The following is a 19,380-nucleotide window of genomic DNA, read 5'->3' as shown; positions in this document are numbered from 1 at the left end:
AAAACCTGTTCACATACAATCCAAAACACATGGCACATGATCAACAGTTCCTTACCGGCCTCTTCTCCGTGCTGCACGTGATGCTTTTGTAGATGAGCTCTTCGATTTAGGAGTGTTCAATTCTCCGCCCTCTGAGGGCGTGGCCTCTTTAACAGGCGGCGGTAAAGAGGAGGGTTCTTGGATTACCATGATGTCATCCTTACTGTGTTGCCCCAGGTGTAGCTTAGCAAAATCAAAGCCTTTAACGCTGGGAGGCTGCAACTAAAATCACAAACACACATGAATCAATATGATACAACATGCTAAATTGACTGTTGCAAAGTAGCCCATTTTTCCGTAAAAGCCCTTGACATGGGTGAGTAATAATGAGCACAGTCACGAGCCTCCTTCACGTGTGGTGTCTATAAGTGGGCAACACATTCACACACACACTCAGTGACCCAAACCTTCTGTCTCTGCTGGATGGTGCTCATGGCGTCTGGTTGAAACTCCAGCTTCTCAGAGCGGCACAGTTTCCAGTAGAGGATGATGATGATGAGGATGACCACCAGCACTGGGACTACAACTCCTATGATCAACCAAACGTTACTGGGCTGAGTCTCAGAGGGCGGCAGGGCCAGCTTCTCCACCGCTGAAAAAGATTTACATGATATTTGGCACAAAAATTATCATAAGATCCCATTTGCTTATTTAAAAAGTGTCTTAAAGGGGTCATGACTTGAGAAATACAATTTTCCTTGAGCTTTTGACATATAAGAGGTCTTTGTACCATTAAAACATCCTGCAAGTTTCATAGCTTAAAACGTCCTCTTCATTATAAATTTTTTTTAACCAAGCTCAAAAAATGGCTCGTTTGGATATTGTGGTATCTGTGACGTCACACTGGCAAATACATTTGCACATGACTGCCTCTAGAGCAAGACACTGATAGACAGGACAAATTGAAGCGTTAAGGAATATTTGCTTTGACACGTCCTATTTAAACAGCTTCTTTGCGTCCCTCTACAGACTTCAGAAGGGTCAAGGCGTCAGGAACAACTGGATGATTTATTTTTAATCACGTCCCGAATCGCATCGGAAGGTTATATGTTTGTTCGGAGCATTTGACTGCAGACACATTGTAATGGAGAGTTTACAAAGAAACTTGTTTTCAAAGATGAAAAAGCCAACTGTATTGAATCTGACAGCAGCTACATTGCAAATCGTAAGTAAACAATTTCATTATGCTTTGTCTTTAAATGTTGATTTTATATGGGTAATGTTTTTAAAACACTTACACCTGCAATAGTGAGGGGCTGTTGACACTTTTTCCCTCACAATGACGTTAGCCAACCATAACAGTGGTCATTTAAAGGGATAGTTCACCCAAAATGAAAATTATCCCATGATTTACTCACCCTCAAGCCATCCTAGGTGTATATGACTTTCTTCTTTCAGCCAAACACAATATGAGTTATATTAAAAAATATCCTGGCTCTTCCAAGCTTTATAATGGGAGTGAATGGTACCATATTTTTTGAAGCCCAAAAAAGTGCATCCATCCATCATAAAAGTAATCCATACGGCTCCAGGGGGTTAATAAAGGTCTTCTGAAGAGAAGCGATGTGTTTTTGTAAGAAAAATATCCATATTTATAACTTTATAAACTATAATCACTGACTCCGCTAACGGCCGTACATGAGTCTAGTTCTGGCAGAAGAGTGACCTTTAATTTTTTGTGCAAAAACTTTATTAACATTATAAGTGAACCTCAAGAAACATATTAAAATAATAAAAAAAAATCCAGGTCATGACCCTTTTAAACCCACTTCCTAATCGAAACAATTTTGACTCACGTGTGGCCAAAACTCCATGTACTCGGTAGCCCAGTACGATGGCAGCTCTCTGCAGGTTCAGTCTGTTGAGCATGGATGCAGTGGCCTGGGCTGGCAGTCTCTCTCCTGACCCTGCTTCCACGAAATACACCAGCTCCAGCGGGTAGTCTGGGCCATCGAGACGGGACGATCGAACGATCTGAGGCAAGCCAGGGTTCATGCTTATGTCATGTGCGGGAAGGATAGAAAAAGTGCGTACACTTGTGTGTTTGTATGTACCTGTACACTATTGTTGCCAATACTAGTAGCTCTTCTCCATCGCCGATTGCTAACCCCGATCCCAAGTCCCTCTCCGACCAGCAGTGCTAATCGCCTCTCCATTTTGGCCTGGAAGGTCCTTTCATTCACACGCTGGTCCAACACACCCAATAAAACTAGAGCAAATGCACATTAAAAAAAGAAAATGTCCATGAGGTACTAGGGAAATTGTAATATGTTTAATATTTTCCTTCATAACTTACAGACTAGTATAAATCTACCTGCCATCTTTTAGTATAATGAACATTTAAAGGTGCTGAAAGTAACTGTACCATTACACAATGAGAAAGATTAGATCATAATATTGAATGTAATGAATAATCAAAGAAAAAATAATTATATTTATTAATTATATAACTTCATGTTAATATTTATCCAACATAAGAACTCACCTCAAAAATATTATTGCTTCTTTAATATTAATTAATATCAATGAATATTTTATTTTATTGATTGTTTTCATATATATTATATTACACTTGATTTAAAAGTGTCAATATTTTAGATCACAGAAGAAAATTATTGGACTTCATCTCAAAATGTTAGGAATTTCTAACACACCCACATACCTGTTTTCACCCAGGATGTGCGTAAAAGGTGGGACACATTCAGTTCAGGATAATGAAAAGCTGGAAGACAAAAATTGAGAAAAAAATAAGTGACAAAACTAATATTTTATAATAAATTAAGACAAAGAGCCTGTGTATATGTCACTCACGTTCAGCGATCTGCAGGGTAGGAAAACCAAGATAGAAGCTGAACTCCACAGCGCTGAGCTGCCTCATGTGGCCACTCACGTCTGATCCCGTTAGGAATCCTTGGGAATCACGCACCGCAAAGGTGATGTCCACCGGAGCCTTCTGTTGCCGCTGACCCTTAGGAAGGCTACTAGTGATATTCACAATCTAGACAAAACAATGATACAGCATTATCAATACAATTTAAATGTATGAAATACACAGAATTATACTCTAAAAGAGAAAAAGATATTTTTTTGACAAGCTTTTCATGAAAGAACAGCGATATGTAAAGTGTGCAAAAATGTGTTTTATTTTGAATGTGCCTCTGCCAGTGGTTCTAAAGGATTTACATACATGAACTGTGAAATTTCCATTTTCTTGCGAGCGCTTGCGTACTTCCGCGTACGCCATGAGTAGCCCCTTCTCCACACGCTCGCTGAAGCTACACAGACGCACGTCCACATGACTCGGGACAAACTGCAGCACTGCAAGAAAAATAAACTAATATAACACTCATTCTTAAAATATAAACACAATATTTATATTATACTATTATATTATATATTCAAATTACTAAAAAAATAATAAAATTAAATATTAAATAATATTAAAATATTTATTTTTTATAAATAAAAATTTATTTTAAAAAAGTTATATAATTTATTTTATAATTATTGCTCAGAAATAATGTTAAATAAAAAATAAATTAACTTTTTTGTTTCCTTTTTTTGCGTTAATCACACGTGAGCATGCCATTCATGTTTGTGTCTCTCTCACCTGTGTGGACCTGATGTTTGTAATCGGGCACTGCATATATGGTTGTGACGGATAGAATGGTAGAAGAGGAAGTGCTGTGTGCTGACTGGCGGAGAGCATTGATGACGGACATAGCAGTGTACACTAGTGGACCGGACACTGCCCGGAAGATGAAATTGGGCGGGGCTTTGAGCACCTGGATGGACAGCACAGATTGATATCACTGGTCCTAGAGCTTAAATGCTGATGTGTGATCTGATGTGACCTTATGCACTGACCTGTAGCTCAACTGAACGGTTGAACTCTCGTCGAAGAATCTCCCGCACATGAGCTTTGGCAAACGCTACGGATGACCCACTTGGCATGCCTGCAGGAGTCACAGAAGAAGTGGTAAATTCAAATTATTCAGTTATTAGTGTGATTAACTAAATGCAAAAATAGAGAAAATTAATGTGCATAGAGAAAATTAATATTAGCCAGTATCTGATATGATACCGATATATTGTGCATACCTAATTTCTCAAAATTAAAATATCTTGTTGCCTTACCCACTCGGACTAGGTACATGTCCGGTTTGGTGATGTTGCAAACATACTGTCGGGGTGCGATGGACAGAGGAATTCTGGGAGTTGTAGGCGGTGGGCTTTTGGTGGAGAGGCTGGTGGGGCTCAAGGTAGTCGTGGTTTTAGTTGTAGTTGTAGTTTTGGTGGTGGTTTTGATGGTGGTCGTACGGGGTTTCGTAGCAGGGGGCTTCAGTGTGACAGCTTGTATTACTGGACCCTCTGAGGTGCCGGGTGGTGGCAGGGCAGTTGGCAGTGATGGTCGGGTTTTGCCCCCATGGGGTATGGAAGGAACACCCTTCTCTGGGGCTTCAGGAGGTCGTTGGGTCTCGGTGGTGGATGGGACGGGAGGCCTCATAGGTTTTTGGGGTGGAGTTGGGGTCACTGATGGGATGGGCTGAGGGGCCGTCAGGTCAATATGATCTGGGACTTTTCCCAAAGTTGCAGTGGTAGTGTGGGGGGTTCCCACAGTGTGCGTGGGAGTAATGTGAGGGTGCGTCCTATTCCTCGCAATACTAGCATTCTCTTTGGCTTGCAACGTGTTATAGTATTCCAGACTGTTCATGTCAGGAAGCAGCATTTCAGTCGGCTCAATGGGAAAAAGCTCCGCCCAATCAAAATCCAAATCATCGTCCATATCGCTCGTGTGGGTGGAGTCAGGAGCCAATGGAAGGCGGGGATCAGTAGGATGGGCCGACCTTGAGTTAGTCCCGTATTTTACGGTCGCACTGGGCTGGAGGTCTCTAGATGAGAGGGGCAGGATGGGACGAGAGGGGAAAGCTGTGTTATAGCTGACTGTGGCGTCATCGTCAGAATCGTACGGATCGTACCCATTGGTAGGGAGGGTGGTGACGAGAGAAAACTCCTCCCCTTCAGATCCCATGAATGTAAGAGTTTCCAGGTAGTCTCCGGAACCCCAGTCGACCTCCGCGGAGTGGGCGGGATACAGGTCTTCAGATGGCACCAGGGTCGGGGGGGCTGGCGTAGGCGGTCTGTCGCCATGGAGAGGTGGCATCTGGCTGGGCGTTAGAAGGTCTGGGGGCCGTAATAGCAGGTGGATGCCCTGGGCCCCGTCGCCTAGGTTACCCGACCCTTCGGAACCAAGGGACGGGGTGGGATCTATGCTGGAGGCACTGTCATGGTGACCAGGGGACGAGGGATGTTTGGCACCTAGTGGCGTGTGAGCTGGATGCCTGGTTCTTTCAGAACGCTGAGGAGATGATGATGATGATGATGAAGATAAGGCAGGAGGTGAATGTGTTCTTGTTGGAAGTTGATTGAGGCTCCTTTTAGACATGTTGGATGGGAGCTCCACTTAGGAAAGGAAAAAAAAGAAGAAAAGTTTGAGCGTGCCGCAGGATGGCACACAACCAAACAACAAGAACTTCAATATTTGCAAACAGCAGAAGGACAGACTGTAAATACACCTCATCCAAATCTTTCATAACACACAGTACAGGAAAAGCCCAGATTGTGCCAAAGACACAGTCATTTTTAACAACTTCTCTATAGGAACTAGCTCTGTGGAGGAGTATTAAAGTGAATGTAAGATCTGAATCAATCAATCTAAATCTACATTCAGCTAAATTAATGTAGTTAATTTAAATCAATCTAAATCTACATTTAAAAGCCAAGTGCGCTTGCACCATGGCGAATTGATATTTACATGGCGGAATATAGACACCCTCAGCCTGACGAGCCAGATTAAATACACGTGTGTATTGCCACGATTGGTCAAATAATAAGCCAATTTCATTACTGCAAATAGTTAATTCTGATACATGCCATGACTATCCATTATGACATGTAGACATTTTTATCTTTATGCACACAACAATAATCTTTTACATTGTAATCCTTTTATTTTTAATATTTGGCATGTTTGTGTGCTGCTGCGCGTCCCTATGTGTGTAATAAGCAGTGTACATGTCTTGTGCACCCGCCTATGGGCGCATATTATTAACGCGCCCTTTAAATAACAAAAAAAATATTGCGCCATTGACTTTAGACCAGGTTTTTGTTGGTCAATGGCTCAGTCGTTTTCAGTTGCCTCAAAATAGCAACATGCCAACAATGCACCTGAACACACCTTGTTTTCAGACCAGCATGCCCATGGACGAACAGATGGGCGTGACTGCATTTGCTATTTAAAGTGGCGCTGTATGTGAAAATGATAACTGCGTCAGGCTGAAACTAGCAAAAAACACATTTGCGTCGCGGCTGGCCCCAAGTCTTTTTGATCACATGGTTGAAACAGAAGTATATTTATTAGTGCTGTCAAATCAATCAATTGCGATTAATCACATCTAACATAAAAGTTTGTTTTTAGCATTTAGTCTATTAAAATGATTTTCGATAATTGAAATAAATTTGAAATAAAAAGAAATATAAACATTACATGAAAAACTTTAACAAAAAAAAAAAAAAAATTAGAAAACTGAAATGAAAACTAAACTTGAAATGAAAACTGAAAATATAAAAAATAAACGCTAATTCAAAATATTACTTAATACAGGTGATGGTTCAGGAATTAACCATTTAAAAACCCATAATCTGAATATTGGGATGCACGGACCGCCATCTAGTGGCCACTGTCCATGCAGCTTGTGGATCTGATTTCTTGAAAGTGCATAAAACATTAATTGCCATTTTCATGAAAATCATGACCCAATTATGGTTTAGCATGGACTGAAATAACAACAGATAAACTAAAACTCATACTTATAAGTCTTACTATTGCAGTAAATGTGACACTGTTGACTCTTTAAATGACTGTTCTTTATTTCAACGAGCCATATGGTGCTGAGGCTGCCTATGAGAGCTGCCCTTTTATTAATGTGACTGTGATTCATCGGCATTGTGGGCCACTGAGGGTAGAACAGAGGGTTTGTGGGTAATGAGGCTGATTGAACAGCACAGTGTGGGGGAGCAGGGAAGTACAGGACAGCTGAGTGACATTAGTAGGCCAGTGTGTCATACTAGCTGAGGACACAGAGAGAAGGAAGTCAACATCACATATACAGTAGCAAAGATGAACCTTTAACTGAATTCGAATGGCTTCAAAACTTCATGGTGGCACCAGACAGTGGCAGACATAGATATGCCTTGTCATGTTTCCTTAGGCCAAATATCATTGTTCATCTTGTTAAAACACACTTGTCGAAAATAGCAATCCGTCTGTTTAGTGAGTCATAATGACATTAAGTGTTAACGCTAAAAAAATTAAATATTTCTGGAGCTGTGTGCCAACCATCAGACAGCAAATGTTGCTATATTTTATATAGCTAGTTTATAACTATATAAAGTTTATAAGTTTATAATCTCTGGACCAAACTGATTTGTCTATCTTGACCAGTGCAAAAAAGGCACCATGTGACAATGTCGTCTGCTTCTGGGAGATAATTTATACCTGGACAATGATACTGAGAAAATTTGAGTTCTGCCTGTGTTCTGTCTGGCGGTTTGTATTTCCACAGCATGAAGGTAAGATCTTACAGATTTATAAATAAACCACTCGTTTATGCTAGTCGATGAGTTGAATCAACTCCACAGCAACTACATAAATTAATCCACTAAGCATTCGGAAACATTCTAAAAGTTGTAACTTCTTCCTGAGTCTCTCCAACAGTGTCTGACTCTGGTTTGAACAATGTAAGGCTGAACACCATTACTGACAATCATCATTTTTGCTGCGTGAGATTCTTCAGTTTTGTTGTTGTCGAGCAACCAAAGCGCAAGCTGTTAAAGCTCCGCCCTCTTTTGGAAAGTGGGCTGGGAGCAGCAGCTTATTTGCATTTAAAGGGACACACAAAAACTGTGTTTTTTTGCTCACACCCAAATAGGAGCAAATTTGACAAGCTATAATAAATGATCTGTGGGGTATTTTGAGCTGAAACTTCACAGACACATTCTGAAGACACCAGAGATTTATATATAGGTCCCCTTTAAGTAAAATGAAAATGAAAAATATAAAAATAAAAAAATAATTCAAAATATTAATAAAAACTAGAATATTAGCTCAATTATACTAAAATAACACTTTTTAGATCTTATTCATGTGTAAATTTCTCAATTGGGCCATCATTTGAATAAACAAATATGCAAACTTTTGGAACTTCACTACAGTAAAAATCTACACTTTTAAGTTGAAACATAAGGAAAATATAAGAATCGTGTATTAGACAATATTCTAAAGAATGTTGGCATCCAAACAACTTTGGTCATTCCTCAAAATATTTCTTTCACTGAAGAAAGAAAGTTCAACATAAGGGTGCGGAAATAATGCCAGAATTTAAAATGGGTAAACTGTCCCTTTTGAAATCTGGTCATGTACATCATCTCATCTATGAAGGCTCTAATGTATGCGTGTTGAAACTGCAGAAGCACTGGGGAACGACATGCGAAATAACTTCAGTAATTAACTTCAGACTCAGTTAACTGTCAGAGCATCCCCGGCGGAGAACACAACTTCACACAGGGGGAAAGAGAGACCCCGTCACACACACACACACGCACACACATGCACACACACACACTCACAGATCCTATGAATGGCTCTGTGGCGTGGTCAGGCGAGGTGTTTCCATGGTGATGCTGCGTGTTGCATGTGTGTGTGTTGCAGGAGTATGTCACACGGCGACCGCTTCATCAGTATGCTACAGACGCAGCGGAGAAAGCACACAGGCATTTCTCACACCGACAGAATGAGCTCACGCGCGCACGTACACGCGTACACCGATTACACTGACACAGATTCCCAGGCATAAAGGAGAAAACAGAGGAGAAACTACGTCTATGAATAGCAGCACATTATTACAGACCGAAGTCCACTTAGCTTTGATGTTACTAAATCCAATCATCAATGCCGACCATCAGATACCGCAGAGCCACAGAAAGAGAAAGATTGTGTGAGAGAGAGAGACTCCATTCCTCAACGCAAGATCAATGGCTTTAATGGGGGGCTTGTTACACCACAGGACACACTTCCATCACAGCTGTGGGCTTGCCGGGGTGTATGACTCCTAATAAACCCCTTTCCTTTCGAGTATTTGATGAAGTGGGTGAGCAAACGTGCATTTGAAAGTTGCGTCTTCCATTTCAGAGAGTGTTGAGACACTCATCCATCTGTCTGGGTTTATGTGTGTGTGTCTTACAGTGATGTGTAACCAGCGTAAACACGCTCACGGTAATCAGCCTGCTGTCAGCCAAACGCAACCACAGCACATCTCCAGTTACTGAGTGACTATCTTAAAAATAAAGGTTCCAAAAGCTGGTTTTTGCAGCAAATGTCTTAGAAAAAACATTCAGAACCTTTCAGTGAAGGTTTTTGTCCTTGTGTAAAGAGCATGTTAAAGGGTTAGTTCACCCCAAAATGAAAATTTTGTCATTAAGTACTCACCCTCATGTGATTCCTCAGGCCTTCGTTCATCTTCGGAACACAAATTAAGATATTTCTGATGAAATCCGAGAGCTTTCTGGCCTCCGATAGACTGCAACGTTATTACCACTTTCCAGGCCCAGAAAGGTAGTAAAGACATTGTTAAAACAGTCCATGTGACTGCAGTTGTTCAACCTTAATGTTATGAAGCGATGAGAATACTTTTTGTGCGCAAAAAACAAACAAAATAACGACTTTATTAAACAATTTCTTCTCTTTCGTGTCATTCTCCTACGTTGTTTACGTAGTAGACACAGTGCAGCGCTTCCGGGTTCTATGTCTTAACGCTGGCTCATTATTGGCCGACGCTGATCACGTGAGCAGCACGACTCATGCGTGTGCTGGAGCCGGCCAATAATGAGTCGGCATTATCTGAAGTGCTGCACTGTGTCTACAACATAAACACCGGAGGCCATTAAACAGTCTATCGGAGGCCAGAAAGCTCACAGATTTCATCAAATATCTTAATTTGTGTTCAGAAGATGAACGAAGGTCTTACGGGTGTGGAACGACATGAGGGTGAGTAATTAATGACAGAATTTGGGGGGTCAAAATCGCGTTCCGGGGGTAAAATCTGCATTTTTGGCAGGGTTCCCCTGGTAAAATTAGCATTCTAGGTGCTAAATATCATGCTATTTGGGGTCGCTTCAACCCGCGGACATGAAAAACAACCCACGGCTGTGAAAGTAGCCCAATTCCGTGGGAAAACAGCGGACTTGGCAACACTGCAACTACTAATTATTATTATTATAATTATCATCAGCATCAGAGAACAGTGAACATGCGAATATGTTGTTAAATCATTTAAATATTAACCTAAAAAATTGTAGGGGGTAAATATTTAACATCTAAGAGGTCTGGCTGACAAATAGGCTTGGAAACCCCTGATGATCTAAAGAACCTTTTCCCACTTTAAATAATATTAGTACTTATAAAGCACATATTAATGCCTTATTCTGCATGACCTTATTCTACATCCCTTAATCCTACCCAGTACCTAAACTTAAATGCTACCTTACTAATTATTAATAAGCAGTAAATTAGGAGTTTATTGAGGCAAAAGTCATAGTTAATAGTGAATATGTGTTCCCTATACTAAAGTGTTAACAAACATTTTAATAATTTAAAGAACCTTTTTCCACTATAAAGAACCTTTAGTGGAATGGAAAGGTTCCATGTATGTTAATGGTTCTTGATGGAACTATTGATGCCAATAAAGAATAAATAAAGTAGAACAGAAGTAGAAAGTAGAAGTATAAAAAGAAACAAAACTACTATTTTCTGAGCTGTATCCTCTGCATGTAATTTCAAGGATACATCAATCTAAGAAGTCACTGTGTGGGCAGATATTCGCTTTCTTTAATGTTGAAACTGTCTCACACACATCTCAATACAATTCACTGTGAATCCCATTCATTCTGCACCTCTAACTGCAACAGACGTCATTCACACAAAGAGAGCATCACTCGTACAAACGCCCACCGTTCCTCTGACGTTCAGATCATCTGTGATTGAAAAGACATACTATTTATGATATTGACTCACACTAGGTTCACAGAAACCAAATGAAATGTGACAGAAGTGACAAAAAGCAATGCCAAACTTTCAATGCACTCTATGATGAAATACCTGCCACGGTTGTGCTGGACGTCAGCATGAAGCCCACCAGCATCACGGTCGTGAGCAGAAGCACACAACATCCCAGCAGACGCCGTGAGCTCCTCAGGACCATCCTTGAATTGGAGCTGTCCATTTTTGCTTGTTTCTTATTCAAGACAGGCCATCTGACCCTGATAAAATGTCCCCTGGATAGCCACAGGTCTTCCCGCTTGGTATCCTTCCTCTATACATTGCTGTGAGAAGGGGAAACATAATCTGTTAGAGTAAAGCTAAATCCCTAGTTCAGAGCTGAAAATAAAATGAATTGGATCATCATCCTCCTCACATCAATCAATCAATCAATCATTCAAATAGCTTCAGTCTGCTATATCATGTATATATTCTCTTGTATAATATGTGGAATATGTTGTTTATTGTATATTTTGAAGATGTTTCTTCTGAGAAAAAGAACTGTGTTAAAAATTTCAGAAGAGATCTCAGAAATGTCTTAAACTGTGTCCAGTTTGTCAAGATACCAAAGTCTGCAATCAAAGATCTATGATTTAAATATGAACTTGAACTTTTTTCCAATGTCAATTTTTTTCTTTGTATTTTGTTCATAACAATTAGTGATAGAACAATGCATCGCCCAGGTCGATATTGATGATGAATAGTGCACAATTTCTGTTTTCAAATACTATATAGTATCAGCATCAAATCTATCTATCTATCTATCTATCTATTTATCATACATGTATCATCCGTAGTATGTTGATTTTAATTAATTTCAATGCCATGCAAACCTATAATGCCACAAAGTGAATATACACACTGTGGGAATGTAGGTTATAACGACAGATCACTGGTGCGCGCGGCCCAAGGCTCCCGTGAGGTTAATATCACGCGCATCATGTCAGACAGGTATATAGATAACGAGCATGATCTGAAGCAGATAAATAGCGGTACAGATGGAAAAGGGCGGGTGTAGGAACAGACTAAGCGCATGCACAGGGTCAAATATAGAAAAACAGCATCTTCAGACGCAAATACCGGCATTATCTCCTCAAACCCTAGATCATATGTTACATATTTGTGGTATTTTTGAATGGAATATTGTCATGCAAGGATATAGAGGGTGAATGGCACCGTACATCGGAGTCATTTTCGTTACCTGTCATGTTGAGATGCACCTCGCGCGGATGCGGCTCTCGCGCGCGCCCCTTTACACACCCGATATCAAGATGACAGAACGGCCATAAATAGAGAATATCGATGTTATCAGTGCAAGGAATCAAATCAGATGAAACATATCATATATTTATGCCGACAGCTCCTCGTAAAGACAGTATCCAGTTCGTTGCTCGTGCGTGGTTCATTTCCCGGTATCCGGTGTAGATATAATTGTGCAGAAGCGGTTACAACGGTCTTGCTCTCCCCATGAACGGCCCATTTCCCAAGATTCCTTCCCCTCCAAACACGCTGGACAAATTGCAGCGCTTAAATAAATATGTGAGCCGCTTCTAATAGATATTGTTGGCAGCCCATGTCCATTTCTTCGGCAAAAAACACTCCATTGAGGAGAATTACGCCTTATCGATATCTGCGGCGCTCGGCAAAGACCCGCCCCTTGTATTTATTCATACGAAACGTCTATAAACGAGTCACTGTCATTGGCTGTCAGCAGGATCCCTTAGCAACCTTCACAAGCTAATCTTATTTTAGTCTAATTATTTGTATTGGTAATTATTAAGTTACTTTCATAAGGGTAAATGTTTTAAATGAATTTCGTTTAGTAATTTTCTCGGTTGTTTTGTGATATATTTGTGCTAACATTAAATAATTAGTTTTTTTTTTTGTTCGCACTCTTACAAACTTTTAATGTAAATTTGGTTACATTTTGTTTGAAAACACATTTGAAAAGTTAATATAGATATATCCCTTAAATTAACTATGGTTTAGCCTAGAATAACTGTATTTTAACCATGTTATTTGTAGCAAAACCATGCTATGATATGAATACGACAATTTTACTATAGTAACAACATGGTATTTTTTAATAAGAGCTGTAATAATCTAAAATAATAAGCTACATACCTTTTTCTTTGGTCCTCCTCCTTGAGGGGTTGAACCATTTGAGACCCAGCAAAAAAGTGAAATGTTTTTACATTATTGTAGTATTTGGTGGATAAGAAATATATTACAAAAAATGCAGAAAATTATTTTATATTATTAAATCATTGTCGTACATTATATTGGGCACATCCCTCGAGAAAATCTCATGATATGCTCTCAGAGATATTAACAAAAAGGATGCAAATTTAATTTCAAAACCCTGGTACTCACTAGTATAATATTGCAGTGACTATCTCTTGTAGAACTGGAAAACCTAGTCTGTATTTTGTATTCAAATGAGTGACAAAATAGGAAAAACAGGCAGTATTTATTGATGAATACACAATATGAAAAAAGTGCAAGTTTGTACCTCATGAGCTGATCCATATCATCCCACAAAGTTACCACATTCACTGAAGGCACACCAGACAAATCCAGGCATGAAAAACCAATAGAAAAATAATGCTAAGTTCACAGTATCTAAATGTGTTGATTTGAGAGTATGCGACCCTCTCGTATGAGAGGTTATTTGAGCTAAATAAATCATAAGCACTTAAAGTCAAAGATGTAGCCACAGAATTTTCTGGCAAAGACAGATCTATTTTGGTTAAAAAGAATGCAATATATTTAATATTTCTTCATATATTTATACGTCTGTAACATTTCAATCAAAGCCATTGTTTTTCATTCAGAACACTTATATATTATTATTATATATCCTTCAATTTATTAATTGAGAAGTTCCTTGAGTTTCTAAACCTGCATGAAGTTCTTTCTTCTGTTGAACATAAAGGAAGATATTTTGATGAATGTGGGTAACCAAACAGTTGCTGGACACCATTGACTTCCTTAGTATAGAAAAAAAAAATACTATGGAAGTCAATGGGGACCAGAAACTGTTAATTACCCACATTCTTCAAAATATCTTCTTTTGTGTTCAGCACCATAAAGAAATTAATACAGGTTTGGAACAAGTGGATTGAGTAAATGAGGACAGAATTTTCATTTTTGGGTGAACTATCCTTTTAAGAGCATGTGAGTGTGTTCAAATGGCAAGAAACTGAAGCAGTAACTAATAATTTGAATGTCTATCCTCATGTATGTAAACAGAGTGTGTTTGTGTGTTTGGTCTGTCACTGGGAAGCTTTAGTTTCCACCTCATTGATAGACACAAAGCGTGGCCGTCTGCGCACCCTTCTCTTTGTGTTGTGTTTGGGGTTCCTTTGATACATATCTGTAAAAAAAGAAAGTCAAATACTTATAATATAATATAATATAATATAATATAATAAATGCTCAAGGTCACTTTACAAGAAAATTACATTATTTTACCTTGGAAACTGACATAGTAATGCCTATTGCCCTTAATAACAGTAACTTCTGCATTGCTGTTCTCCTGAAAAGCTTTCTCCAGCTCTCGGGACGTTACAGATGTCACACGTTCCTTGTCATCCTAAAGAAAAACAGTACTGAAACAAAACCAGAACCTGACCTGAAATATGAATTCCTCTCAGAGAGTAAGGCCACTATGTTTGCTATCCAGTCTCACCGGTTGACCGTACTCTATCCAGTTCTCATGATCTCCTTTGTAGTACCACATCCACTCTGTTGTCAGGATGTAGTGGGCGGGTTTAGAGACGGAAGAGACTGTTGAAAGTCGGCGCACAGGGTCACAGTTCCTGGTCATGGACACAAAATCCACTGGTCTCGAGCCTGGACTGAGTCCAAAAGAAGGGATGAGTGAAGAGAGTGGGACAGCATAATGAAAAAAGAGGAATAGCTGATGTCATAAGAAACTATGGAAGCTTGTTTCCGCCACTGAATAAAAAATAAAAAAGGTAATTGCGACTTTTTATCTCACAATTCTGACTTTTTTTTCCTCGCAAGTGCGAGTTTACTTTTTGCTCACAATTGCGAGTTATAAAGTCAAAATAGCGAGTTATATAGTCACAATTGCGAGATATAAAGTCAGAATTGCAAGTTATAAAGTCAAAATAGCGAGTTATAAAGTCAAAATAGTGAGTTATATAGTCAGAATTGCGAGATATAAAGTCAGAATTGCATGTTATAAAGTCAGAATTTTTACAAAGTCAAAATTGTGATATAAAGTCACAATTGTGAGTTATGAAGTCAGAATTGCAAGATATAAAATCAGAATTGCGAGTTATAAAGTCAAAATAGCGAGTTATAAAGTCAGAAGTATGTCATAGAGTGAAAATAGTGAGTTATAAAGTCAGAATTGCGAGTTATAAAGTCAGAATTGCAAGATATAAACACAATAGCGAGTTATAAAGTCAGAATTGTGAGTTATAAAGTCACAATTGCAAGATATAAACACAATAGCGAGTTATAAAGTCAGAATTGCGAGTTATAAAGTCACAATTGCAAGATATAAACACAATAGCGAGTTATAAAGTCAGAATTGCGAGTTATAAAGTCAGAATTGCAAGATATAAACTCACAATTTGGAGTTATAAAGTCAGAATTGCGAGTTATAAAGTCAGAATTGTGTGATATAAAGTCACAGTTGCGAGATATAAACTCACAATTGTGAGTTATAAAGTCAAATTAGTGAGTTATAAAGTCAGAATTGCGAGTTATAAAGTCGAAATTCTGACTTGATTTCTCGCAGTTCTGACATTATAACTCGCAATCATGAAAAAAAAAACTCAGAATTTTGAGATAAAAAGTCGCAATTACCTTTTTTTATTTTTTAGTTAGTGGCAGAAACAAGCTTCCATTAGAAACAGGTAATTTTTTTAAATGAAATAATTTTGACAAAATTCCGTTGTGTATTTGTACTGACCCGTGTTCATTCTTTGGGTCGCAGTAAGCTTTCTCTATTTCCTCCATGTTTCTTAAATCCCTCCAGCTTTTCCCATCATAAACCTCCCACTTATACGGAAGATTAAAGTGGACAAGAACGCACTGGTCTGAAGCAATAAAAACTCCCATTACATCTCAACTTTAAAGTAATAGGTTAAAGACAACCAGATTAACCAGAGGTAACCAGGAAGACAAAGACACCAACCCTGAAACTTGCATTTCCGTCTTATGAAGTGCAGACAGATTTCATTCTTCTCCATCTGAGCGACCGGTTTGACGCCTTGATCAGAAATCAGTTCTGAAACATATATGCATGTATATTATGAATTAAAAAATATACAGTATAATATGTGTGAATGAATTAAGTGCCCTTACCGCTGCTTAGAGTTTGTGAGTTCAGCCGATAAACGTTCTGGTAAATGTAGGGCAGGTCATGGATGATGTCACCACCGAGACCCCGTTCCTCCAGCATCCTGCGGCTGTGCTCGTCGATGCTGTGCTGCCGTTTGCACTTGGGGCCGAACAGGCAGTCGTCTTGCACAAAGTGCTGACAAATATGCACCTTAGTGCAGCGCTCCATAAAGGTACAGGCCCCGAAAAGCCCTGTGCCTTTATTATAGTGAGCACACACCTGCGTACATACAGCACCGGATGGATTCTTTAAATATCAATTATATGCGAATTACAATATATTTAAAACCACACATGCATTCATTAATAATTATATAAACGGATTAAATGCCTTAAAAATACTTCTAGATTAAACCAGTGCATCACAGAGCTCAGCAAAACATTTACCTGTTTACAGGACAATTTCCTTTTTTTTCCTCTTTTTTTTTTTTTTTTTTTTTTTGTCCAAACCAAAGTGGAGTAACACGCTTAGGACACCTGAAGATCTTAGAACATCAATATCTCTCCATGAGCAACTCTTCATCCTGAACGCAGACCACAATTCTTCTCAATTCACTGTCTGTTTTTTTTTTTTTTTTTTTTTTTTTTTTTTTACATACATACTGACTGGAACGCTGATGAAGTAGAGCTTCACTTGGATGACTTAACAGTTGATTTTTTTCTTTTAGATCTTTTTCTGAAGATTTTTTTTAAGATTACAGGCTTTTGATTGATGGTATTGATCAGATTGCTCCTTATCCAGGACATAACGCAGAAAACAAGCTCCTTTTGTGTTCTCATGGACTAATGACATACTCAAAAATATTTAATAGCATCACACTGTGACATTGTATATTTGGGTGTAACCAGTCACCGATTCAAACAAGCCAGAACAAACGTCTGAGCGGTTACGTGAGCTCTGTTCTACTCTGAAAACGTCTCGTAAGTGAGCGCACAGCGAAAGAAACGGAGAAGGGCGTTTCAAACGGCAGGAGAGGTACCTGCAATGCAGAAATATCCCAATCATAGCATGAGTTTGGCTTTGGGGAGGAATTCTCTCATGAGAACGGAGTCCAAAAAACATTTAGGCAGCTATTTAAGCCTTCCTGTTTGTATTTCCTCACCTCTGGCAGTAGGGCAGGATCGTTCTGAAGCAGAAGCAGGAAGAGATCATCCTCGTTCAGTTCATGAAGCGTACACTCCCGCAGAAGGGGATAGTTATGTTGTGACTGGATATTATGGGAGAATTTACACTCCTTCCTGACAAACACAAAAAGAATATAGTGGTTTTTGGTCTCTATAAATTCCCAAACGTTGGTTACACTTTATTTTAAGGTTTCCTTGTTACAATGTAATTATGCATTTAAGTGCTGAGTAAAATTATTGATAACACTTGTCATTGTTACATATGTTACATGTAGTTACTATAGTAATAACTATAATTACATGCAACTAACCCTAAACCAAACCAAACCCTAATCCTAACCCTATTACTCAGTACTTAAATGTATAATTACAGTGTAACAAAGACACTTTAAAATAAAGCGTAACATGTACTTACTATATAATAAGGGTTAGTTACAAGTAATTATGCATTATCTACTGTTATTTCTACAGTAAATACATGTAACATATGTAACAAGGATGCTAATAAGGTGTTACCCAAACGTTTGTTTGTGTAAGAGATTGTAAAATATTGCCTTTACATGACCAATACAAAGTTTTAATGTCCATAATAACCGATATTCAGAACTGATTTTTAATTGTTTTACTTCTGTTTTCTGGCACAATAATAACTAAATGATCCTTATACTTAATACCACACTAAAAACATAATACGCATTATGAATATTTTATTATTAGTTACAAGTTGAGTAATTATCCAAGCAATAGGCTACATTGAATATATTAATGTACGTTTGAATAGAGTTATTGCTGGGTGCTATCATTAATATTAATGAATTACGTGGTAGTTCATATTATAACAATCAACTACGTGGAAAAATGTTAATATAGGTTATAAACAAATAAAAATACTCGCCAATGTAATGTTATTTTGAAATGCGGAAATGAGCCATAATAAATAACACATATACGTGTTTGCAAACATTTAAATGGTAGTGTACATGTTCGAAGAAGCAAATGAAAAAAAAAGCAATTAAAGTCATAAATATTAAAAAATAAATTATTCTAGACACGTTATCGCATGCTAAATATCAATGGGTCATACAGAAGTTAAAAGCGTTGAACTGACAATTTCTCATGATGCCACTAAAACTGACATGATGTTATTTTTAGTCTTCTATTAACGCATCTGTCCTTTTAAGGATAAAAGCACTTTAGGAAAATCTTACACTAAATATCCAGATATTCTCCCAACCTTACCTTCCTTTCCCATATCTGCAGTTGCCATAAACAAAATACTTGCACAGGTGTAAATCCTGACATTCGTAACATTCATTCTTTGAATATTTCTTGCATAACCTCAGAGATGTTTTCGCGACAACAATGTACTCAGACTCTCCATCCTCTGTTCTAGGGCTGCTCTGGACCACTGAGAAGCGGGCACATTTCTTAACGATGTACCAGAAATCTTCTTCGGTTATCTCAAAGCGCTGGAAGACCCTCCGGTGCAGCTGAGCTATCTCCATAGAGCCTTTATTGCTGCATAATATGCTGGTCGCATGATGTATGATCCGAGAGTAGCCAGACATGTCTGCGCAGAACTGAGACCACTGCTGGGCTGTTTTGCTTCTGTATTTCTCTGATTTCTAATCTGCGTTTCTACAGAAATGAAAGCGGAAACTGTTATAGCGAAGCACTCATGC

General features: G+C 38.6%; 2 protein-coding genes across 8 annotated transcripts in view; both read right to left on the bottom strand.

Moving 5' to 3' along the window:
- Positions 1–13,704, bottom strand: part of si:dkeyp-27e10.3 (UPF0606 protein KIAA1549) — a 24,397-nt gene extending 10,693 nt beyond the window's left edge. Inside the window, exons 1-13 of one of the 3 annotated variants that reach the window (XM_051890064.1) lie at positions 13,568–13,704; positions 13,319–13,338; positions 11,255–11,478; positions 4,177–5,502; positions 3,907–3,995; positions 3,650–3,824; positions 3,227–3,357; positions 2,851–3,037; positions 2,702–2,761; positions 2,094–2,248; positions 1,836–2,013; positions 447–631; positions 56–261 (exon numbers count right to left, since the gene is read on the bottom strand). In XM_051890064.1, coding sequence (XP_051746024.1) covers positions 56–261; positions 447–631; positions 1,836–2,013; positions 2,094–2,248; positions 2,702–2,761; positions 2,851–3,037; positions 3,227–3,357; positions 3,650–3,824; positions 3,907–3,995; positions 4,177–5,502; positions 11,255–11,378 — 2,816 coding nt within the window. In that variant the 5' untranslated portion in view covers positions 11,379–11,478; positions 13,319–13,338; positions 13,568–13,704. Of the gene's footprint in view, positions 1–55; positions 262–446; positions 632–1,835; positions 2,014–2,093; positions 2,249–2,701; positions 2,762–2,850; positions 3,038–3,226; positions 3,358–3,649; positions 3,825–3,906; positions 3,996–4,176; positions 5,503–11,254; positions 11,479–12,395; positions 13,294–13,318; positions 13,339–13,567 lie in introns of those variants that run through there. The other 2 variants (XR_007929657.1, XM_051890063.1) reach the window with 2 other exon arrangements.
- On the bottom strand, positions 13,646–19,380 carry parp12b (poly (ADP-ribose) polymerase family, member 12b). 5 transcript variants are annotated; one of them, XM_051890079.1, is made up of 8 exons: positions 18,938–19,375; positions 17,677–17,812; positions 16,538–16,793; positions 16,368–16,460; positions 16,143–16,269; positions 14,886–15,054; positions 14,669–14,789; positions 13,646–14,570 (listed from the first exon to the last, which is right to left on the bottom strand). In XM_051890079.1, exons 1-8 carry the CDS (start codon positions 19,264–19,266, stop codon positions 14,470–14,472), a joined length of 1,332 nt encoding a protein of 443 aa, XP_051746039.1. In that variant the 5' UTR covers positions 19,267–19,375; the 3' UTR covers positions 13,646–14,469. The 5 variants fall into 5 exon arrangements, 4 of the variants coding, with proteins under 4 accessions (XP_051746039.1, XP_051746041.1, XP_051746042.1 ...); XM_051890081.1 differs by lacking the exon at positions 18,938–19,375 and having other exon boundaries at positions 16,961–18,931; XM_051890082.1 differs by lacking the exon at positions 18,938–19,375 and having other exon boundaries at positions 17,677–18,931.

This window comes from Ctenopharyngodon idella, chromosome 4 (assembly GCF_019924925.1).
Source record: "Ctenopharyngodon idella isolate HZGC_01 chromosome 4, HZGC01, whole genome shotgun sequence".
Taxonomy (NCBI): domain Eukaryota; kingdom Metazoa; phylum Chordata; class Actinopteri; order Cypriniformes; family Xenocyprididae; genus Ctenopharyngodon; species Ctenopharyngodon idella.
Note: the sequence above shows the minus strand (reverse complement) of the source record. Positions and strands in the feature narration are given on the sequence as shown.